The 23,368-nt window shown below is 40.9% G+C and overlaps 1 protein-coding gene across 1 annotated transcript in view; it reads right to left on the reverse strand.

The window, feature by feature from the left end:
• Positions 1–23,368, reverse strand: part of RGS11 (regulator of G protein signaling 11) — a 1,592,422-nt gene that overhangs the window by 1,266,250 nt on the left and 302,804 nt on the right. The window contains exon 4 of the mRNA XM_085632193.1: positions 10,717–10,823. Within this exon, the coding sequence (XP_085488319.1) occupies positions 10,717–10,823 (107 nt within the window). The remainder of the gene's footprint in view (positions 1–10,716; positions 10,824–23,368) is intronic.

Below are 23,368 nucleotides of genomic sequence, written 5' to 3' on the forward strand. Positions count from 1 at the left end.
CCTGTAAGGCGAGCATCAGGGGTTTCACCCAAACTTATTTGATTGGACAAAATTCCGAACGCAAGAAGCATAATGCCCAGATAGTCTCCGAAATAATCACTCAAGAAGAACTGTTGGCTTCCGCAATACGATTAAAATCATCAACAATTACAGAAATAGGTCTCAAACTTACTTTACTTAAAAATAAGGCTAAAACTAAATTTATTCAGAAGAGCAGTGCAAGTATTCACAAATTTAAAATAACACAATATGAGGGCGGGGACAAAATTGGCAAAATCTTGGCTTATAAAGTTGCTGAGGATAGAGCCCGAACACGGATTACCAACATTCGGGGGAGCGGTAACAAAATGTACAATCATCCGACGGATATAGTAGAACAATTTGCAGATTATTATAGAATACTGTATACTCCAGAAAGCACACCTAATTTAGAAACAATACGGACTATTTGGACAAATATCTAACAAACCCGCAGACCGTTTTCAGAACGGATTCACTCTCGGATGACATTACCAGGGCAGAACTACGCCAAGCAATAGACCTCTTACCAATAGGGAAAGCGGCGGGGGAGGATACAATACCCTTGGAACTTTACAAAGCATGTTTAGCTGAACTGGAACCTTTTCTATTGAAGGTAATGCAATACGTTGGGCTAAATGGTAAAGCTCCGAAGTCATGGAACAGAGCAAAAATAATTTTCTTTTTGAAAAAAGACAAACCAAAGGAGGAGAGAGGGTCATACCGACCCATATCTTTGATCAATACTGACGCCAAAATATGTGCCAAAATTTTAGCTTTAAGATTATCTCCTATCCTGCCCCAAACCATCAATCCCCAACAACACGGGTTTATAATTGGGAGGGACACAACCACACATGTAAATACGGCTATCACAGCTTTTGATGTCGCAGAAACAGAATCCACCCCACACGGAATGATCTTATTGGATGCCGAGAAGGCTTTTGACCGTGTGGGATGGGACTATCTTTGGTGCGTCCTCTCTAAAATGGGGTTTGGGGGGCAATTCCTGCGAGGCATACAGGCTTTATATGACAATCCTACGGCTTGTACCTGTTACGGGGGTTTGACTTCTCCAGACTTTCCAATCTTACGTGGAACCCGCCAGGGATGCCCTCTCTCTCCCCTTTTATTCGCTCTTACACTGGAACCATTTTTGTCTGCTCTCCAACTTCAAACTCAAATTGTTCCTTTCAGATCGGGCACACAAGTGTTAAAAATAACAGCATATGCCGATGACATCGCGGTTTATTCACAAGACATAGTGGAGGCACTGCAAGGTATCGTTCTTGAGGCCGGGAAATTTGGGACAGTCTCCGGATATAAGCTTAACATACAAAAGACTCAAATTATAGCTAATTATATTCCAGCGGTCGCGGTCCCTGAGATCTGCAAAACCGTAACTTACTTAGGAGTCAAATTAACGGCAAAAATTCAAGAAATCAACAACATAAACTATAATGAATTAATTAAGTCTACTATACTAATACTTAAAAAATGGCATAGACTTCCTTTGAATCTAATTGGAAGAATTAACCTAATTAAGATGAAGGTTCTGCCTAAATTTGTATACCTATTTCGCTCTATTCCATTAGCCTTAAACAATACTTTTTTTAAACGACTCGATGGGGTACTCAGTAGCTTTATCTGGTGCTATAAAAAAGCGAGAAGGTCGATGAATCTCTTAAAAAATAATACGAATATGGGAGGGCTTAACTTCCCTGATTTCAAGCTATATTTTTGGTCTACATTTGTCTTGCGCATACGTTCTCTACTAAACAGAGGAGGTGCACTTTTTTTTCATTCTTTTATGTTAAAACATGACTCAAACATGTTTCTACTGCGGGCTAATGACCCCAACTACTTTAAAAGAGTCAAATTTAAGACTGCAAGAGACCTAAAAAAGATTTGGGATAATATATTAACTTTTTGTAAAACCACTTTTTTCCACTCAAAATTACCATTATGGGGCAACCCTGGTCTTCCAGCGATTTTCTATGAACACAGTGATAATGGTTGGGCTAGGCTGGGCATTAGGGTATTAGGGGACTTATATGGCACGCAAGGGTTTCTAGATTTTAATGCTTTAAAATTGCTTTATGATCTTCCTGAAACCATGCGGTATAAACACCGACAGATACACGATTATCTGATCAATAAAAAACATCTTGTGGAGAACCTCGACTGTGACATATGGAACTATTTATATTCTACAGAAACCAAATCAGTAATAAGTGATACTTATAGTTTTTAACAAGTTTCAAACCAAATGACTGCTCCAAATTAGCTGACAAGTGGAGCAGACTATTAGGCTCTAATATTACATCGAAAGAGATAGAACGTTCTCTCTCAAATATTAATAAAAATGTACGATCCTCAAGTCTAAGGCTACAACAATTTAGAACGAGCTGTATGCTATATTACACGCCAAAAATTATTTCTAGATGGTCCTCTAATAACTCTTTCAGCGATCGTACAAAATGCCCTAAATGCTCCGCCCATGCCGTTGACTTGGATCATATGTTATTTTCTTGCCCCACTTTTAAAGATTTTTGGACGGACATTCAGAAGGCTCTTGAAATTAAACATGTTCAGCTTCCCTTACTTTCTGCTGCCTCGGTTTTACTAGATATTTATCCCACTTCCTTCTCACAGGCCGCTCTGGCTTCAATCCTTATGTCCTGCGCTAAATTAACCTTGGCCAGAGCTTGGATACGCCTTGATCCACCAACGGTCTGGGACTGGTGGGGGCTGGTAACCGAGATCCACTCGATGGAGCTAGCATTAGCAAATCTTAGGGGGACACGCTCCTTGATTAAACACAAAAAGAATTGGGGTACTTTTATGGAATAGCGTGGCTCTTTTTCTCTGTTCTGTACTGTTTTATGTTTTTTTTTATTCATGAGAATAACCTGTTGATTGTAAAGACAAATACATGTATTAATGTATGTTATATCCTTCAGCCTGTACTCAAATAAAAATATTCAAAAAAAAAAAAGAAGAAAGCAAACGGCTTGCGGAGAGATGCTCAGTGGCCTTCAGTTCTCAGCTGTATATTAAATCTCCTTTTAATTCATTTTGCATGTACTTTTAAGCATTGTGAACTGTGTCATTTTGTTTATAGTTTTAATTGACTAAAAAACTAACAATAAACAGGGCCTTCCTTTGGGGTGAGTTATATGCAATGAAAGGAAAGTTTAAGGTTTGGCAAGAGGGTTATATTGCGAAGTCAAGTTGGTAGTTTAAAACTGCATTCAGGCTGCAATGGCAGGCCTGGAACATGTTTTAAGGGGCTACTCAAGTGGGGGGCACAATACATGCTGCAGGCTTACTAGCATTTAATTTACAGACTGTGGGTATATGGTACACCACCATACAAGTTATAAGTAAATTAAATATGCCAGTGAGGTGTAAATCAATGTAACTATGTTTAGGGGAGTGAGAACAATCACTTTAGCATTGGTCAGCAGTGGTAAGGTGCACAGAGACCCAAGACTAACAAAAATAACTTTTAGCAGAAAAGTGTAGATAAGTAGGCAGGAGGTTTGGGGGAAGACCATCCTAAGACTGACAGGACTAGCAATAGCTGTTTATTAATGTAGTATGACCTTCTGTGTATGATTTATAACCACAGACATAAGCTTCATTACTCCTATCAGTCAGTAAGTCCATTTTATTTCAGTTTGATAAACCATAAAGTGGCCAGTACAAAGAAATGTTAAAAACGTTCAAAAAACATAGTTATACAACACATGCCAATGGCAGTATAAAATATTAAAAGGAAAACTTCAGTCACAATACAGCAATTAAGAATATGCTTCCCCAAAAACTAAGATCAGAACCAGCGGGACAAAAACCTCAACAAGAGAAACCTTAAAAAGGTGCTCCTGAGGGGTCCACTATGTCAGCCGGACTTCCTATATTATTTTCTAATGAGTGCAGCTCAGTGACTCTATGGGATGTCTCACATGAAATTATGCTACTTCTGTCTTTATACAGAACAGATGAATGTTTTGTACTATGGAACTCTAGACTGTTGAATATCTCCCATCGATTCCAATTATCCTGAAAATATTTTTGTGAAATCTTCTGACAATGAGGGTCCTCCTGCCAGCGATTTAAACCCAGCATTCAAACTATTACTCCTATCACTATTGCCTCTCATCTCATGCCTTATGTCCCAAACTCTCCCCTAAGCAGGGAGGATCTTGAGGTTTCATGGAGTTTCAGAAATATACTTACATTTTTGGGGCTGTTAGATATTTTTCCCAACCCACAGGGTATTTAATCACTCTCTTCAAAGCAGATCAATAAGTTAAGCTTATGGGAGTTTTACTGCTGGCGTACCTTAGCTATCACAACATCGTCCACCCTTCCCACAGAAACTAAGTAATAAGCTATAAGGTTCCAAAATCAAACTGCCATAATGTGCCTGAACCTAAGGAATCCAATCTGCCCTGGAAGGACTTCCCTTGTTCAACATGGAGGAGTGCATTACATTCAAGAATCTCTCTAGTTTACAAAAAGCTTTTTGGAGCATTGTTCTTTGGTACAAACTGAAACTGACCCACTACTATTCCCCTTCTGATGTTAGTACAATCAGCAGCTGATCTACCAAAAGTTTTCAAACAATGAAAACATGGAGGGAAGCCACCAGGAGTCTAGTGCCTAGGTTGTTGAATGCCTTGAGTCAAAGCCTGAGCTCAGAAAGAGAATATGAGATTCATGAGAACTTAAAAACAGACTTGTTTCGCAATCTCCTTAATTGAACACTTTATGTAACGCAATGCTAGTCATAGGGTATACGCAGGGCCTCACAGAAAATTAACAATACAACAAAAAGTAACTTGAGAAGGCAAGGAAGGGGTGAAGGGAAGGGAAAAATAGAAATAGCCAATTAGGGACATTCTGTGTGGATCCCTCAAAGTTTATTCCCACTGACAGTAAGTTATAGTGGTGTCCTAGTTCATTTGGGCGAAGGTTACAGAATCTCAGTGCTAGGCAAGAGAAGGCTTTTCATGTGTGTGGCAAATTCACAGCAAAGAATATCAAACACATGTCTGTTTGTTAACTGGACTCTAACTTCTCACTAATTTATCTAAAGACCTTTCTAATTCACCCTACTGCTACATGGTGTTGGACCTGTCATTCTTGGCGTCCTATTCCCCCAAACATTTTGGCTTCACCCCTCCTGTTTGTTTCTGTTGGCTTTGGACTCTGTGTTTTACCACTGCTAACCAGCGCTAAAGTGCTTGTGCTCTCGCCTTAAAGTATGGTAAAATTTGCCTACACCTGATTAGACCTTTAATTTACTTGCAAATCCCTAGTAAATGGTAATAATTGTACAAATGGCCTGTAAATAAAATACTACTACTGGGCTTGCAGCACGTATTTGGGCAACAACTAAAGTAGCACTTAAAATGTCTCAGGCCTAACACTGCAGCTTGTAGTGTGGTCATAAACAGCCATTTCGACCAAGCAAAGTAAACCATTTTCAAGGTCTAAACCTTCTGTTTTAATACTTGTGTGTCACCTCTAAGGTAGGACATAACAACCATAGCAACCCATGGTGCCCCTTCCTGTTGTAGGCGCCCATTTTGAGCTGGTAGGCAGCAACATTGTTGGACCCCTGGACACCAAGATAGCCCTGGGCAACAGGTTCATTCTAGTCCTGGTGGCCTATGCCACCCAGTACAAAGAGGATATACCTCTGAGGACAGTGACTGCACCAGCATTGGCCAGGGCACTGATGGCAATCTTTACCCAAGTGGGTTTCACAAAGAAGGTCCTGTCTGACAGAGAAACCCACTTCCATCTCATCCATGTGGGACGAGTGTGAAGTAACTTACAAATTTTACACACCCTTTTACCCCAAGATCAATGGACTTGTAAGATCCAACAAGACCTTTAAAGGCATGCTCATGGGTATGTCCATGCCCTGAAGCGGAAGTGGACCGTCATCTGGCAATGCCCTTTGTTTTGTCACAGGAGGTGCGTCATAAGGGGGATTAGGGTTCACCCCTTGAACTTCTGTATGGCCACCCTGTCAGAGTGTCTCTCAGCCTGGTGAAGGAGGAGGGGAGCAAGCTTCCAAGAAGCCTCCACAGGGTATAGTCAGCTACATGTTTGCCCCCAGGACTCAGATAAAACAGTTCTCAAAGACTACCATTCAGAACCTTGAACACAGCCAGGAAGATATGACATTCTGATATGATCTGAAGGCCAGTCTGGTTGAGTGTGAGCCTGATAAGAAGGTGTGGGTAATGGAGTACTGGTCCGGGCCCTGTGAGGCAAAGGAGCATAAGAGGGAAGTCACCTACCTGGTGGACCTCAAGAGCCCCAGGAAACCTTTGAGGCTTCTACATGTCAACCGCTTCAAACCCCACTTTGGGAAGACTGAGGTAACCATGCTCCTGGTGACGGATGATAGGGGGGAAGAGGAAAGTGAACTTCTCCCCGACCTCCCATTTTTCAAGAAGGAGAAAGGGCCAATGGAAGGAGTTGTGCTCTCGCATTACCTGACCCAGTGCAGCAGAGGGACTGTCACTGTTTTCTGGGGCAGTTTGCCTCTTTTTTCTCACGTGAGGGCTCACTACTTGGTGTACCCATGACATTGACAACAGAGACAGTATAATTTACAGGCTGTCTGACAGAGTGAAAGCCAGCATCAAGAAGGAGGTCTCCAAGAGGCTGGAGTTAAGGGTGATTGAACACTCCAACAGCCCTGGCTCAAGTCAAGTAGTGTTAGTATTGAACCCCACCCGACCAAGCATCACACCAGAACCCTGGCTCTGTGTGAATTACTGATGGCTTAATTCAGTTGACTTACAGGCCGGTACTGGTAGATTGCCTTAACTGAGGGGGCTAAGGAGAGGGCTGCATTCTCGTATCCTGGCAGGGATGGAGGCTTTCTGTGTTGCCTATCTAGATGACATTGCAGGAATCAGTTCCAGCTGACAAGATCACCTGTGCCAGCTCCAGTAGGTGCTTTAGACAGAAGGCAGGCCTGTCTCTCAAGGCCAGTAAGTTCTAGATAGGGTGGGGAACTGTGGTTTATTTGGTCCACATGGTCGGTGGGGGCAAGGTGTAGCTCCTAGAGACCCAAATTCAAACATTCTTTACTTGGAACCCCCCCCCCCCCAAGATTCAGACTGAGGTGAGGGCCTTCCTTGACCTCATTGACTATTTCAGAAGATTCTTCAAGGGCTATGGCACCATTGTTGCCCCCCTGGTAGAGCTGACCCCTTTAAAGCAATCCAAGAAGGGGATCTGGACCGATGTGTGCCAGAACGCCTTTGACACTTTAAAAAAGGCCATGTTCAAAGCACCATTGCTCAGGGTCCCTGACTTGTCCAACAATTTCATCATCTAGATGGACGCCTAGGAGCCTGGCATAGGGGCTGTGCTCTCACAGGTGAATGAAGAGGGCCCAGACTAGACTTAAGACTTCATCGGTAGGAAGTAACTTACTAGGGAACAGATGTGGAGTGCAACTAAAGGGAAGCCTTAGCAGTACTCTGGGTATTGAAGAAGCTTAGACCATACTTGTTTGGGACTTACTTCCAGATTCAGACAGACCACAGAACACTCAGATGGTTAATGCAGATGAGGGTGAGAATAACAAACTGTTTATGTGATCTTCCTACAGGGAATGGACTTTATGCCAGAACGTCTGCCCTGAGACTGACCGATGCAATACTGATGGTCTTTCCAGGTTACTCCATCTTAGTAAGGAAAACTCCTATGAGGGTGGGTAGTTCATCCTGCTTTCATCTGGTGGAGACACATGTTAGCATTCTTGGTGTGGTATTTCCCCAACCGTTTTCGTTCACCACTCCTATTTTACCTAATTTATTTCGGTTAACTTTAGTAATCTTTACAATTTACCACTGCTAACCAGTGCTAACATACTAGTGCTCTCTACTTAAAACATGGTGAAATTGACCTACACCTGATTGGCACCTTTAATTTTCTTGTATATTCCTGGTAAGTTGCACTAACTGTACACAGGGCTTGTAAATTAAATGCTGCTAGTGGGCCTGCAGCACTTATTGTGCTAATCACTAAAGTAGCACTTTAAAATGCCACAGGCCTGTCACTGAAGCCTGTAGTACAGTTTTAAACTCCCATTTCAACCTGACAAAATAAACCTTGTGCCAGGCCTCAAACTTCCTTTGTAATACTTATATGTCATTCATAAGGTAGGCCCCACCAGCTCCTAGGGCAGGTTGCATCGAATTTAAAAAGCATCATGTGTAATTAAGTTTAAAATGTCTTAGTAGTGAAAAACTCCTAAAGTTGTTTTCATTGTGGTAAGGCCTATCTCTCCCATTGACTAACAGTGGGTTACCTTATTACATTTAATAAATGCTAACTTAGGATTGGGATCAGATATAGGTATGCTTTAGGAATTGTAATTTTAAAACCTATTTAATGGTAAATTTGGATTTTGAGTTATAGTTCTGAAAATACCACTTTTAGAAAGTTGTAATTTTCTTATCCTTAGTAATTGTGTTTTCTGTCAGTATACTAGGTCACACAACTGTGAAAGGCTCTGATTGCTGCCAAACAATAAGAAATAGGAGGCTAGGTGTGGAGAGGTTAGGCATCTTGCCAGGATTGCTGGGATCGGAGCAATTTCCTGCCCCACTTAAGCTTCAAAGGGCATTGTCTTCAGCACCCCCAAAGGGACCTGACACCAGATGTTTGTCACTCCAAATAGTTTAGAGCATTGACAAGGGAAGGGGGAGAACTTTCCAGATCCAGATGTGCTGGTAGGACAGGAAGTCTCCACACACAAAGGCTAGTACCAGGTATAAGTATTGAACCCAAAGAGCCACTCTCCAGACCACTTCTGGATTTGTGGAAACTCAGAAGAAGGACTTCTCTGCTGCTCTGCTACTGGAAGGACTGCTCTGCTGCCCTGCTGCTGGGAGGACTGTCCACTGCCCTGATGCCTGAAGAAGGAAGACTGGACCTGCTCCTCGGACCCAGCACCAGCAGAGTGACTCCAAGGGCTAGCTGGCTGGTCTGTGTGAGCTACAGGGGCAGAACAAACTCCAGTGACCCTGCAACCAATGTGCCCGCTGCTTCTGGTCCCTCCTAGAGTGAGTCCAAGCCCAAAAGTGGTGCCCACTCTAGTTCTTGGAGCCTTGGTGTGGTGGTGAAGTGGCCTCCTCCCACCAAAACCTGGGACTTAGAAATGTTTTCACCAAAACTGCAATATGAACCAACAGCAGGCCAGAACTTACCTGCAAATCAATCAGACGAAGGTGCATCACAGGTAGTGTTGACTTTGCTGCAGCTCACACTCCGTTCTTCTACCCAATAGCACATCCTCTTCAGCTGGTCCTCCCAACGATGATATCCTCTTTGGATACAGCTTACAGTTTGTCCCGCTAGGTGAATCCGAGCTCCAAAAAACATATAATTCCAAAGGTAGAAATCTTCATCGGGCATGACAAGGACCAGCACCACACAGACCTTGACAACCTCTTCAGCCTGAAAACCGAACTTTTCCCACCTGAAGTTTTTTTCTCCATCATCTACAGCACCAAGACTTTGTTCAGGAGCTCCCTGTCATTGACGACCTCTTCTTGGCTACAGTCTTCTGCCTAGCCCCACTGGGGACTCTGCCTTTCCAAGGAAATCTCCGGGTATCAGTCCAAAAGTAGCCCTTGACCAGGGAGAACCTGTTACCTGTATCCAACCCGCCCTCCATCGCCGTCAGCCTTAACTTGTGACTTGGACCCAATCTTGCGTGACTAAATAATCAAGGTTGGCGCTTTTTACTTTTTGGCACTATTTTTCACTAAAGACATTTAAAATTCATAACTCCGGTTCTATAGATTGGATTTCATTTGTTTTGCTGTCATTTTATTTATTAAAATGTACTAAAGTGGATTGGGATCTTCTGTGTGTTGTGTTTTCACTTTATTACTGTTTGTGTGCTACATAAATTCTTTTCACACTGCCTCTAAGTTAAGCCTGACTTCTTTGGTGTCAAGCTACCAGAGGGTTAACCATAGGTTAATTTATTGACTTTTAGTGGTTCACCCTGACAAAGATTGTGGTTGTTGCCTGAGTAGGGCTTCCACCCCTATGAAGAAATAACCACATTTCTTACTCATGATACCTGCAAAGATATAAGGAGGTCTTTATAGTACTCCCTGATAAATAAATACCTAAACACATACATCTGTGGATTCCTCCTGATACTATGTGGTACCAAATGCAAAAGATTCCAAAAGGCGCAGTGGAGGGAGTGTTTAACTGATAAATAAAAGAGTCAAGCTGCAGGGAAAAGGAATGAGTAGATACCATAGGTAATGCTACATGTGATGTCATCAATGTTGTCATTTGCCATATCACCTGTGATGTCCTTTTTGAGTCTGTGGCAGAGGTGGATGTTCAGGCAGCCCACATACCATCAATGGGGAATTTTAGTAGTTTTTAATGTAAGTACAAGTGATTTCTTTGGTGAATTATGTACATAATACTTTTCTGTAGGAAACCGGGGAGCTAAATACATTCATCCGGCTTTGTGTAGCAGATTTCTAGGTGACATGAATTAGTCAGGCCCCGTCCTTAATACCCACCTCTGAGTAAACACATGACAGATAATACAGATATTGCACTTTAATAAAGTGACAAAACTTTAGAAACTTTTCTAGATGCCCAGCTACTAAAGGTTCATACCTGAAATCTGTAGGGTGACTCATCTGCTCGCAACACCAGGGTCCTGGTATCCTTTAAAGGGTAGATGTAGCCGTACTTGACAATCAGATTTCCAAGGTGCACTGATTCTAGAACATATTCAAAAACAAAATATTTGTCAAATGTAGCAAACAGCAGGGGAAAAAAGAGGAAGCACTTTTGATTAAATCTTTCCCTCTTCCAATCTGACATGTCCTTTGGGACTGTATTATAACATATTATTTCATATTAAAATTAGATGGCAATAAGCATAGAACCAACCTCTAAATATTCTGGCACATCTAATACTCTTTATTTTTTTTTAGCTCCAACTACAAGCAGCTTCAGGTGTCATTTTGACCTGAGGCTATCATTATTCTAAGAAGTACAATAAGAAGTGCAGTGAGATTGTGTGCTTTTAGTCTGCCATCTTCAACCTTTGATTTACATGCATTTCCCATACTATGCTATTACTAGGATCTGCCGCCCATCACACCCAATGTGGTTTTGAAGATGATTACATGGTCCCAGTTATGTTACCATTAGGTTTTGGTGATGGGGATAAAGTAGTGCTTTCTTAGGACGACAAACATAAAATGACTGATAGCTTCTAGTTGCAAGCCATTGTGTATTCTTTGATGCATTTATGATATTTTATTTGCTTATGTATGGCAATTTTCGTTTAAGAAGTGTTTGCTCTTTGGATGCCACGGACAGTTATAATGTCACAGTACTTTTCACTAAATGCCCATGTGCCTTGTTTTACTCTGCTGCCATGATAGCAGTAGTGGGCTTTTTGCTTTTTGTGCACACAGAGTAACCACTTTAACACAAATAGGCTTTCTTGGCTCTTTGTGAAAAATATCTACTATGAATTCGTTTTTTTGTGTATGTCTTTAACTTCACCACTTAAAACACAAGCATCATCTTCTGGCTCGTTTTCATAACACTGTTCTTTGAGGGTACAGCTTAGCTTCTCTAATGCAGTCAGGTTCGATATGGGCCCCTGTATGAAAGTACCCTTTTTGGACTTGGTCACCCCCCAATTTTTGCCTGGAAACCGATGCCGTTTTGGCTGAAAATGCACAGGGTCCCTTCCAACCAGATCCCCTGTGCCAGATCTCCTTCCCTAAACTGTACCTGTTGTTTCCATCATTGACACCCCTTTAGCTCACATGTAAGCCCCTAGTAAAAGGTACCCCTGGTACAAAGGGCCTTGTGGTTGAAGAGGGTCCCTAAGGGCTGCGGCACGAGTTGTGCCAGCCTATGGAACCCGTCACCAAGCACATGCACACTTCCACTGCAGCCTGTGTGTCTTGGTGCAGACAAAACTGAAGAGTTAACATGGCCCACATCCCTGTGTGGAAAAAAACGGATCCTCGTCAGGCCCCCAGACAAAATGGACAGCCACATGAGTAAATGAATCCAAAGTCTTTAACTAGTTTAGCACTTTTTGATCTTCTTTTAATAAACAGTTTCTCCATTTGTTTATCTCAAAGGGGCATATTTCAAGCCCCTATCGCCACAGAAAAGTCACTCTTTCTGATGTTCATGTGGCAACAGGGGCTTCACCTTATTCACAAGGCGATATTCAGCCAATTAACGTGGCTTAATGCTGCCTTGTGAATAAGGCCCCCTTTCATGCTACACATAAAAGGGGTGGGTAATGGGTGTTGCGGTAGGCGCTCCGCCGCAACATCCATTGATTTTGACACTGTCCCATATTTAGGAGGGTGGCATAAATATGGGGCAGCGCCAAAACTAAGACCAGAGAAAACCTGGTCTTAAAATGGCAAAATGAGGATAAATGGCCTATTTTCTTTTCGTGTTTGCTGTTTCTATGTGTGCTGCATTGTGCAGCACACATAGAAGCAGCAAAAAAGCCATTGACACCTTGCTGCACTTAAACAATCTTTCCTGGCAATGCAGGCACCCTTGCACAATGATGCAAGAGTGCCTGTCTTGGTGCTAGGCATCTACATTTAGTGCCAGCACTAAGAGAAATGCAGAGGTTCACTGTATTCTTGTGAATATGGTGCATAACTGTGTTTGGAAACTGTTGGAGTGCAGCTTTAGCCATCTTGGCTCAACACTGAGTTCCGACAGTTTCCTGGTAAACATGCCCCAAAGTTTTCATTATTCTTCAATTCAATTCACAGCATGCCGAGAACAGTGAACATATCCCCATTCACACTACAATTCCCAACATGCCTCAGGTCACCCACACATTGTGCATGGATCTTGGGCTCAGTAATTCATTATACATAGAATACAATGCACCTGAATTTGACTTAAAACCCTACTCAAATACAAAAACAAAATGTACATGACACACTAGCAATGGGACATCAGTTTACAAAACATATAGAACAGCATAAATGAATTAAAATCATATTTAATACAAGTCCATGAAGACTGCCATAATGACGTTCACTGTCTTTTAATTCATGAACGAAACACACCACCAGTGCTGCTGACTTCTTTTTAATCAGATTTTCATTCAAAGGTTCATCTTTCCTCTGTTCAATAACTAAATTCCTCAAATTGGTGCAATATAACCCGTGGATGGAACAACATTATAAGCAAACCAGGAATGGTAGAATGCACTCATGATTACTCCAGCATTTAAAGAACGGTGTTAAGGTGTGCATTCTTGATGCACACTCCGCTTGTGCACATTTTCCAAACGTGGAAGAAACAGAGCCTTATCAGACAAAATGAATAAATGAATCCAAAGTCTTTAATCAGTTCATCAGTTTTTAATCTTCTTTTGATCAAACTTTTTTTTCATTTGCTTTCATGATTCTTTAATTCATCCTACACATGGTTTTCCTGACCTTTCGCAGCAGCACTAGAGAGTTTAAAATTCCTCATGTCACTGGATCTTAAAATGTACCCAATGCATTTCGGGTTGAATACCTTCTTCAGGGGTAACTACAATACAGGATATTATAAAGAAAACCATCAGCACAATCAAAATAACATGAGCTTGACTACAGAAAAATAATAAAACTACAAACCCTATTAGCATCCCTGTGTGCCATGCCCATAGACACTGCATGAGATATAGGTAAGACACCTCTCTAGCAGGCCTTAGCCGTAAGGCAGGGTGCACTATATCTACTGTAAGGACGTATCTGCATGAGCAGATATTCTCCTGCAATATCCTTATCGATTCCTGGATATTGTAAGTGGCCAGGTTGGACATTCTTCATCACGAGTTCCCCAGCTCCATGATGGCTTCAGTGAAATATGGAATGAACTCTTCGTAAAAGACAAGCCAGAGAATGACCTTGCAACTTAGTATATTTTCCTATTATATATGGATCTAGTCCTTATAACATCTTAATCTTCTGTTTAACACTTTTTTTTGCATTTATAATATGTCAATAGATTTTGGTCGAAAACTGTAAATACTGCTACAATCCCACTTATATACAGGACCTTGTGCATACCTCCCTTGAACTTCTTGAGCTATTACTTCTTCCACATTCCTAGGAACCATTTTTTCTTTTGGAATGGGAGAACCATCTTCCATCTCATAGCATCGACCACCAGTATCAACTGCATAAACTCATGTGTTCTGTTAAAATAACTTTCTTCATTAAAGAAAGGTTCAGTATTAGAAGTATGCTTCCATTCACCAGTGACAATTTTACAAAAGTTACTTCTATTAACCAGCTTTTTTCTTTTGCTTTTCTCTTTCATAAACACCTTTGTTTTATCCAATGTTCTCATTCTCTTCAACGTTAATATAAATCATTTTCGTTTAAATTCAAAAGCACTATCTACAACAATTTCAATGTGTGCTTTTTCTTATATGCTGCTGATCTTCTTTTATATGGTTTGCAATCTTTTAATAAATTTTTAATTACTCTACTTTTAAACAGTTTCTATTTGTATCTCCTTATATTATGTTTTGCCTTCTTATATGTGTTGCTTTCCGCTAAACTAATGTTTTTACCATTACAATTATTCTTTTCCTTCTCTTTGTTGTAAAACCTTTCTTTTTGCTTTCACTATTATTGAATGTGTTAAATCTTTCTAAAACTGTTTTAAGAAACTGTTTAGTGCTCTTACCAGAAAATATTTTTTCTTGAGTAACATTTTGGTCTTTTTCTAATGTACTCTTTGTACTTTTCTTAAGTTGTGCTGTTTTCTTTGTTCTCTTCTCTTTTCATGTTTTCTTGCCATCTTCAATTTGTGTAAAAGAAATTTCTAAAAAACACAAAACACAGTCAAAAGTTTGTTACATCAATTGAGACAGGAGAGGTACACAAAGAGGCAAGGGAGGTGCAGAAAGAGGCAAGAGCGGTACAGAAAGAGGCAAAACAGGTGCACAAACAGGCAACAGAGATGCACAAAGATTGAAGAAGGGTGCACAAATAGGGCACAGGACTGCAGATAGAAGCAACCACGGTACAGAAAAGGTAAGAGTGGTACAGAAAGCGGTAAGGGAGGTACAGAAAGTGACAATAGAAATGCACAAAGAAGCAATACAGGTACAGAAAGAAGAGAGTGAGGTACAGAAAGAGGCAAAAGATCTGTAGAAAGAGGCAAGAGAGGTACAGAAAGGGACATGAGACGTGTAGAAAGAAGCAAGAGAGGTACAGAAATTGGCAAAAGAGGTACAGAAAGAGGTAAGGGAGTTGCAGAAAGAGACAGGAGAGGTACAGAAAGAGGCAAAACAAGAGCACAGGCAGGCAACAGAGATGCACAAAGCTTGATGATCGGTGCACAAATAGGGAAGTGGAGTGCAGAAAGGAGCAACAATGGAGCAGAAAAGGTAAGAGTGGTACAGAAAGAGGTATGGGAGGTGCAGGAAGAGACAAGAGAAGTATAGAATGTGGCAAGAGAGGTGCATCAAGAGGCAAGAGGGATACAGAAAGAGGCAAGAGAGATGCACATACAGGCAACAGAGATGCACAAAGAGTGAAGAAGGATGAAAAAGAGGGAAGAGGAGTGCAGAAAGAAACAAAAGAGGTGCAGAAAAAGGCAAGAGAAGTACGGAAAGAGGCAAAGGGGTGCAGTAAAAGACAAGAGAGGTAAAAAAGAGACAAGACAAAAGCAGAAAGAAGCAAGAGCAGTACAGAAAGAGGTAAGGGAGGTACAGAAAGAGACAAGAGAGGTGCAGAAAGACCCAAGAGAGGTATATAAAGAGGCAAGAGAGGTGCAGAAACAGACACAAGAAGTGCAGAAAGATACAAGAGAGGTACAGAAAGTGGCAAGAGACATACAGAAAGACACAAGAGAAGTCCAGAAAGTGGCAAGAGAGGTACAGAAAGAGGTAAGAGGGCTACAGAAAGGGGCAAGACAGGTGCACAAACAGGCAACAGAGATGCCCAAAGAATGAAGAAGGGTGCAAAAAGAGTGAAGAGGAGTGCAGAAAGAAGCAACAGAGGTGCAGAAAAAGGCAAGAGAGGTACAGAAAGAGGCAAAGAGGTGCAGTAAAAGTCAAGAGAGGTACAGAAAGAGGTAAGGGAGGTACAAAAAGAGACAAGGGAGGTACAGAAAGAGGTGAGAGGGGTGCAAAAAGACTTGAGAGGTGCACACACAGGCGACAGAGGTGCAGAGAGGGGGAACAAGGGTGCAGAAAGAGGCAAGAGGAGTGAAGAAAGAAGCAACAGAGGGGAAGAAAGAGCCAACAGAACTGTACAAAAAAGCAACAGAGTTGCCAAAGAGACAAGACAAGTACGGAAAGAACCAAGAGAACTCCAGATATTTAAGGCACCAATCATTCCCATGTCACTGTTGTAAGTCACACCACACTCCTGGAAGCATGCATGCATGTGTCTATGACTTTTGCTTGTGGCATCATACATAAAAGAAATATACAAATATTTGTATACCTGTGTTTCAGATGTCTAGCATCTTCAGATGCATACATGTGTGAGAATACATGTACAAGTAGACACATACCTCAGTCACAAGAGCAAGCAGACCTTTAAACTTGACAGACTGCACTTCTCATTTCAAACAGACACCTAAATGTATGCGGCCTACTTCAAGTGTACCTTTCCAGAGACTCATACAAAGTTCCCTAATCACTAATTCCTCTACCAACATGTCTTAAAACTCACCTTTCTTTTCTGCCTTAATTTTTCACCGACTGCTCAGAATGTTAGACTTGCCAAATTTAAAACAGCAATCCTTCCCATGTTACTGTTGTAAGTTTCACCATATTCCTGAAACCATGCAGGCATGTGTCTGTGCCTTTTGCTAGTGACATCATGCATAAAAGAAGCATACAAATAGTTGTACACCTGTGTTTCACACGTCTAACATCTTCACATGCATAACACGTATCTGAAAATACATGTACAAGTAGAGACAAACAGCATATTTCAAGTGTACCTTTCCAGAGATTCCTAAAAAGTACCCTATTCACTAATCCCTCTTCTAACTTCTCTTGAAGCTCACTTTTCTTTTGCAGCTTCAGTTTTCACCAACTCATTAGAATGTTGGACTTACCAAAATTTAAAACAGCAATCCATCCCATGTCACTGTTATAGGTCTTAACATAGTCCTAAAACCATGCTGGCATGTGTCTGTGCCTTTTGCTAGTGGCATCATACAGAAAAAGAAACATGCATATTGTTATATACCTGTGTTTCAAACGTCTAGCATCTTCACATGCATAACTCATGTGAGAATATATATACAAGTACAGACATACCTCAGTCATAAGCCCACGCTGACTGTTAAACTTGACTGCTCTTCCCATATCAAGCAGACACCAAAAGTTTTACAGCATATTTCAAGTGTATTTTTGCAGAGACTCATACAATGTACCCTAATCACTAATTCCTCTCCCAACATGTGTTAAACCCCACTTTTCTGCTGCAGCTTCATTTTTCACTGACTGCGCACGTTAGACCTACCAAATTTAAATCAGTAATCCTTACCATGTCACTGTTATAAGTCTAATCATATTTCTGAACTTATGCATGCTTATGTCTGTGTCTTTTGCTGGCAACATGATACATAAAAAAAACACAGAAATACTTGAATATGTGTATTTCAGAGCGTATACTCTCTAAATGTATGTAGAAGAAAGTGTATGTATTCCTTTCTGATCATAAACAGGGAATATGGGTATAGAGTTTTATAGACTCGGATGTAGTTTAATACATCTGTTAATATGAATTAAATATCAGTTTTCTCTACTACTATCATTAACAACTCAGGAAGCACACATATTACTATGCACAACCTATTTCAATCTTCATTTCAGTACAATAAAACAAACTGCAATACACTTTTGTATTTTTGGTAACATATTTATAACATCACACTTCTTTAATACTTTGCAAACTTTATAAATAATGCTTTTGAAAGTTAAAAATATCACTACAAAGACTGAAGCACTACTACACAAAACATAACACACCTTACAAATGTGTAACTCACCTCTTAAATAGTATTGCAGAACATGAAATATCAGACACGCGTAAAAGATTTTCTTTCCCACCCAAAAAATGTGATGCACCTCTCTCAACAAGGTAAAACCAGTAATGGCAAACTTTACTTCTCTTTCTGCACACAAATGAATGTAAGTAACAAATCAAAATGCTTCAATCATTATTTCACATTTTGAAACCATCTCTATTGGTTAGACGTATTAACCCTTTATTAGTCTCTTATAAAAGTGCTTAAACTGGTTCTGTGATTTACTGGTGTCGCGACTCCATCGCGGTGCCACAGTGTAGTGTAGCGATGGAGCCACGAACCCTTACGGGAGTTCAAAAACTTATTTCCAATAATACCAGTATTATTTTTTAACAACACACCACTTCTAAACACAGTACTGATTTGGCAAAACTTATTTTAGTACCCTATCACTTATATATAAGTTAGCATTTTATATTTTAAAACCAGTTAAGTTTCAACTCTTCCCCCATTCTGTTTAATCTTAGTTTCCATAGTAACACTTTCTGCAACATTCAAATGTACCAGAAGGTCACATGTTCAGCATATTGTGATGTTCAGCACACTAGCTTATAAATGCAAATAGCAGGTGTGGTTGACTTTTTCAAAATATCACCTTATCCTATCTCATGTACCTTTCAAACATTTTTCAATAACCAATCAGGAACAAACTTGTTCAGGAAAGTAACATGTATCATATTTTTAAGTACATAATGTTTATGACCAACCAATCAGTTATCTGCTTTTTCTATAACAGCACCATCTTCACCATTTTAGATACTTCTCATTCCATGAACGAACTTACTCATCTACAGACTTCTTTTGATTCCTTCCACACATCCCTTCAAAATGCTTACAGTTTGGATTGTAGGGCACAGCTATGTTTTCTAGGGCAAAAGGTATGCTGAACACAGAGGTATTGACAAAGACAAAGGTTTCCAAATTGTGGATTTTAAATGGTTTGCACAGAGAGGATTAAGGTGGCACAAATTGATGGCTTTGGTTAAAACCTTTTTGCTTCTCCAACCCCCTGACCTCATGATTGTGCACTGTCGTGGCAATGACCTAGGCGCATTGACTGGTGTAGGGATGGAAATCCTAATGAAGCATACCTTTGCACAACTGATGTTGCTTTTACCTCAAACTGTCTTTGTATACTCTAACATATGCCAAAGACAGAAATGGAAGTGGTCAAATCAATTCTGTCCACAGATTGAGAAGGCTAGGAAGAATGTCAATAAAGCTGTTTCTGCTTACCTCAGAGACTATAGGATGGGATCCATTTCTAACATTGGGGAGAGGATGTAGCCTTATGGCTAGAGCGATCGACCTCAAAGCTAGGAAACCGGGTTCGTTTCTCGGCAATGACGCTCAACATCCTGTGATTCTGGGCAAATCACTTAATCTCCCTGTGCCTAACAAAAATGAATGTGTCCATCTGTATTGAAACTGGTGCTCATGTCAAGCGCTCTAATACCTGATATCTTCGGGTCTAGTTTGCGCTACATAGAACTCTTAAAAAAAAGAAAATAACAACAATCTACGTTTTGATATGCATAACATCTACAGAAGCGAGGGAGTTCACTTCACAGATGAAGGGAACTGAGTACTTCTTACCAACCTTAAGCAGTGTATCCGCTCTTACATGAAGCTCCAGTCAAAATGAACACAATGGCTCTTGTTAGAGCCACCCTATAAACCAACAGTGACATTTTATTTTTATTTGGGCCCAATTCACAGAACTAACTTAGGACAAAATCCTAAACTTACTATCATTTTGGTATTCACAGATAGCACTTACTCATTTTGGTATTCACAGAAAGGCACTTACTCATTTCGGTATTCACAGAAGTTAGGAGTCCTAACTTTAGGACTCCTAAATGCCTTCTGTGAATACCGAAAGTGTTAAAGTTAGGATTTTTCTCAGTTTAGGAGTAGTACATTTAGGACTCCTAACTTTAGGACTCCTAAATGCCTTCTGTGAATAATCCTAACTTTAAGACTTTCGGTATTCACAGAAGGCATTTAGGAGTCCTAAAGTTAGGAGTCCTAACTTTACTACTCCTAAACTAAGAAAAATCCTAACTTTAAGATTTTCGGTATTCACAGAAGGCATTTAGGAGTCCTAAAGTTAGGAGTCCTAACTTCTGTGAATACCGAAATGAGTAAGTGCCTTCTGTGAATACCAAAATGAGTAAGTGCCTTCTGTGAATACCAAAATGGTAGTAAGTTTAGGATTTTGTCTTAAGTTAGTAACTACCATTTGTGCCATTGTTTTGAGCCTGAACACTCAACGATAACAGGGAATCAAGAAAACTGAACCGGCGAAGACAAGGGATTCCATTTAATTTTATATCAATGCTTACGTCAAGCTGAGCTGAGTAGAGCTGAGCTTAGGCGGGAGAAGACCGGAGCCGTGGAATAAGGAACAAAGAGTCACGGCTGCAGTAAGGGAAAGGGAGAGGAGGGACTGGAACGCCTAGGACCACATGCCTTGACCCGGGAGAAAGAAAGCGGCAGCAAAAAGATGCAGCTGGGGGTTGACTCGGCAGGATACAGAAAAAGACTGTGAGTATTGCTGCAATGATGTCAGCTGCACACGATGTAGGTATAACCTTGACTTATGTCTGACTTATGATGATGATCTGATGATCTGATGATATAACATTGCTGGCTGAGCACTCGAAATATGGTGCGCGACTAATGGAGTTAAAAGAACTCGTCATCCTCGAGTCCTTTAAAGCCTCAGGGGGGGGGGAAATATGCTATAGGCCCCCGGAGATTCGAAACCGTAAGCAATTAGAATACTCGAAGCACTCGAAAGCTGAAATCAGCGACAGAGGGAGAGTGAAACAGGAGTCCAGGAATCCGAAACCCTGGGACGAGACCCCTTTAATGCGCTACAATTACAATTACCTACATCACGCTCATATTTACAGCTCACATCTACAGCTCAAACCTCATCCTCAACTTGTCACAGTGGAAAAAAAAAAACTCTAGCACAGAAACCTTTCTCTCGCTTGATCTGCCGACCTGCTTGCCGTCTGTTAGTCTGCCTGCCTGCTGCTTCACTGCTTGACTGACATTTCATCGGCAAACATCGTAGGACGTGCTTAAGGAGGCATATTTTGCACGCTATTCGACAAGACAAGACAAGACAAGGCCAATGCTATTGGTTGGTTGGCTTGTCTGTCAAGATTTAGCAAAAATACTGACAGACCTATCGGATCGTGTGGGGTAAGAGACTAAAATGACCTATGGAAGGAAGATAAAAAGATAAAGAAAGGAAAAAGAAAAGGATAAAGGTAAAGATAAAGAGGAGAAAAGGGCCAGGGGAAAAAAAAAAAAGGAATTCAGAGTCAGGAGAGAACTGAGCTGGAAATCTGGGGCGGGAAGTTTTTTTTAAAGGAAACCTATTCGAGCTGAACTGATCTGGTCTGTAACTGAATAATACTGCTATTATTTTGCTAATATAAATACATTTATATCTATATATACCTGGACTTGATCGGAATCTGAATCTGAATCTGAATCCGAAACCTGAACCTGACCTGGCCTGGCTTGATCTAGTCTCGAATCTAGCTAGAATCTGAGTCTTAATCTGAGTTAGGAGGCTAGGGGGTTAACAAAAAAATAAAATAAATAGAAAAATTAAAAAATAAATAAAAAGGGGTTGTAAAAGCGCAAGAACATAAGAACATAAGAATATAAGAACACAAGAACACAAGAATTCAAGAATACATGAAATATCAGCAAGAGACGCTTGGGGACGCCGGGAGGCTACGCTCTGGTAACGCGTATGACCGACTTAGTATTAGCCCAACAAGATCTTCGCCCTATATACCTGAAATGTCTCAAAAAGATAGGTCCCTTTCCGACTAATAAAAGACTGACAGTCAAGAGAGTCAGGGGAGCCAAAGGATCCAAAGGAGGCAAAGGAACAAGTGCTAATACATTAGAAGCTGCTGGAAGCGCGACACAATTTGTTATCAATTTAGTTATTGATACGAAATTAGGAATCGAAATTGGAATTGGGGCAGCTCGAGAAAGAGCATATAGCTCTGTCAGTATAAGCTTTGGTGAAAAAAAACTCAATAAGAATAGACAAAAGATATTCAATCAACCGGCATCGAAACCAAGGCAGCTAAATTCATTGACAATACCATTGCCATTCCCACAGACCTTTAGATTAGTACGGGCATCAGGTATGGACGATATTATGAGCTCAGGGAAAGGCAAAGAGGACCCGGCAAACGACCCATTGACATCGGAAACTTTTCAAGAAAAAGCTGTACTAGACATTCAGGTCCCCTTAAATCCACATCCCCCCCAAAGTACAAGTCTTTTGTCACAAGCCATACATACTCTACAACTGACTCGATCTGAGAACACGGAGGACACGGCAATGCCAGAAAGCCTGGAAAAGAAGTCGGAGAAATTAGAGGGGACAGAAAGTCAGGGAATTATTAAAGGTACGAGAAACCAACAATGCCCGCAGATGGCAAAAGACTTGCAAAGAAGACCAGAAACTAGGGGGTCCCGGGCAAAGGAAAACCACGAGGGGAAACAAGATGGCAAAGTAACAGCTAAAAAACAAGATATAAAAACTAAAAACAGTGATGCAGATAAGAATGTAAATAAAGACAATGATCAAGGGAAAAGAAAAGGGAAGAAGAAAGAGTTGAGAAAGGAAACAGAAGATGCGTCACTAGAGAAAAAGGCAAAAAGGATGCAAACTATTAAAAACTTGAAGGCTGCGGCCAAATCATCTGGTCAATCAATAGACTCACAGCTTAGGATAGACAACTTATTTAGCCCTCTCACTAAGGATGGGCTAAGTACTGGTGCTAATAATAAGAAACTACAGAACTTAAAGCTTCATCAAGACAAGCAAGAGGGAGTCTATGATGGTGTAGACTTGGCTGCGCATCTGGAATCGGGAGTTGCAGGGGACAAATTCACTACGGGTCCTAGTCAAAATCCAAATGTGGTCACATGCCCCGAAGTTGAAGGTAACAGAGCTGGCACAAGTACACTGGATCATAACGAGAGACGCCTTTAACGTAATGCAGGTAGAGAGAACCACGTCTATGTTCTTTCAGAGCTACCTATACAGCCCTCGGGAGTAAAGCCCACACTAGCTAACGACGCAAGTTCCGAAGAATCAGAGTCGGATTTGTACGAAACAGGGGTCTCCATTTCTAGCGAGCCAAGCGAGGAGAGTGAT

This window comes from Triturus cristatus, chromosome 10, assembly GCF_964204655.1.
Source record: "Triturus cristatus chromosome 10, aTriCri1.1, whole genome shotgun sequence".
In the NCBI taxonomy this organism is placed as follows: domain Eukaryota; kingdom Metazoa; phylum Chordata; class Amphibia; order Caudata; family Salamandridae; genus Triturus; species Triturus cristatus.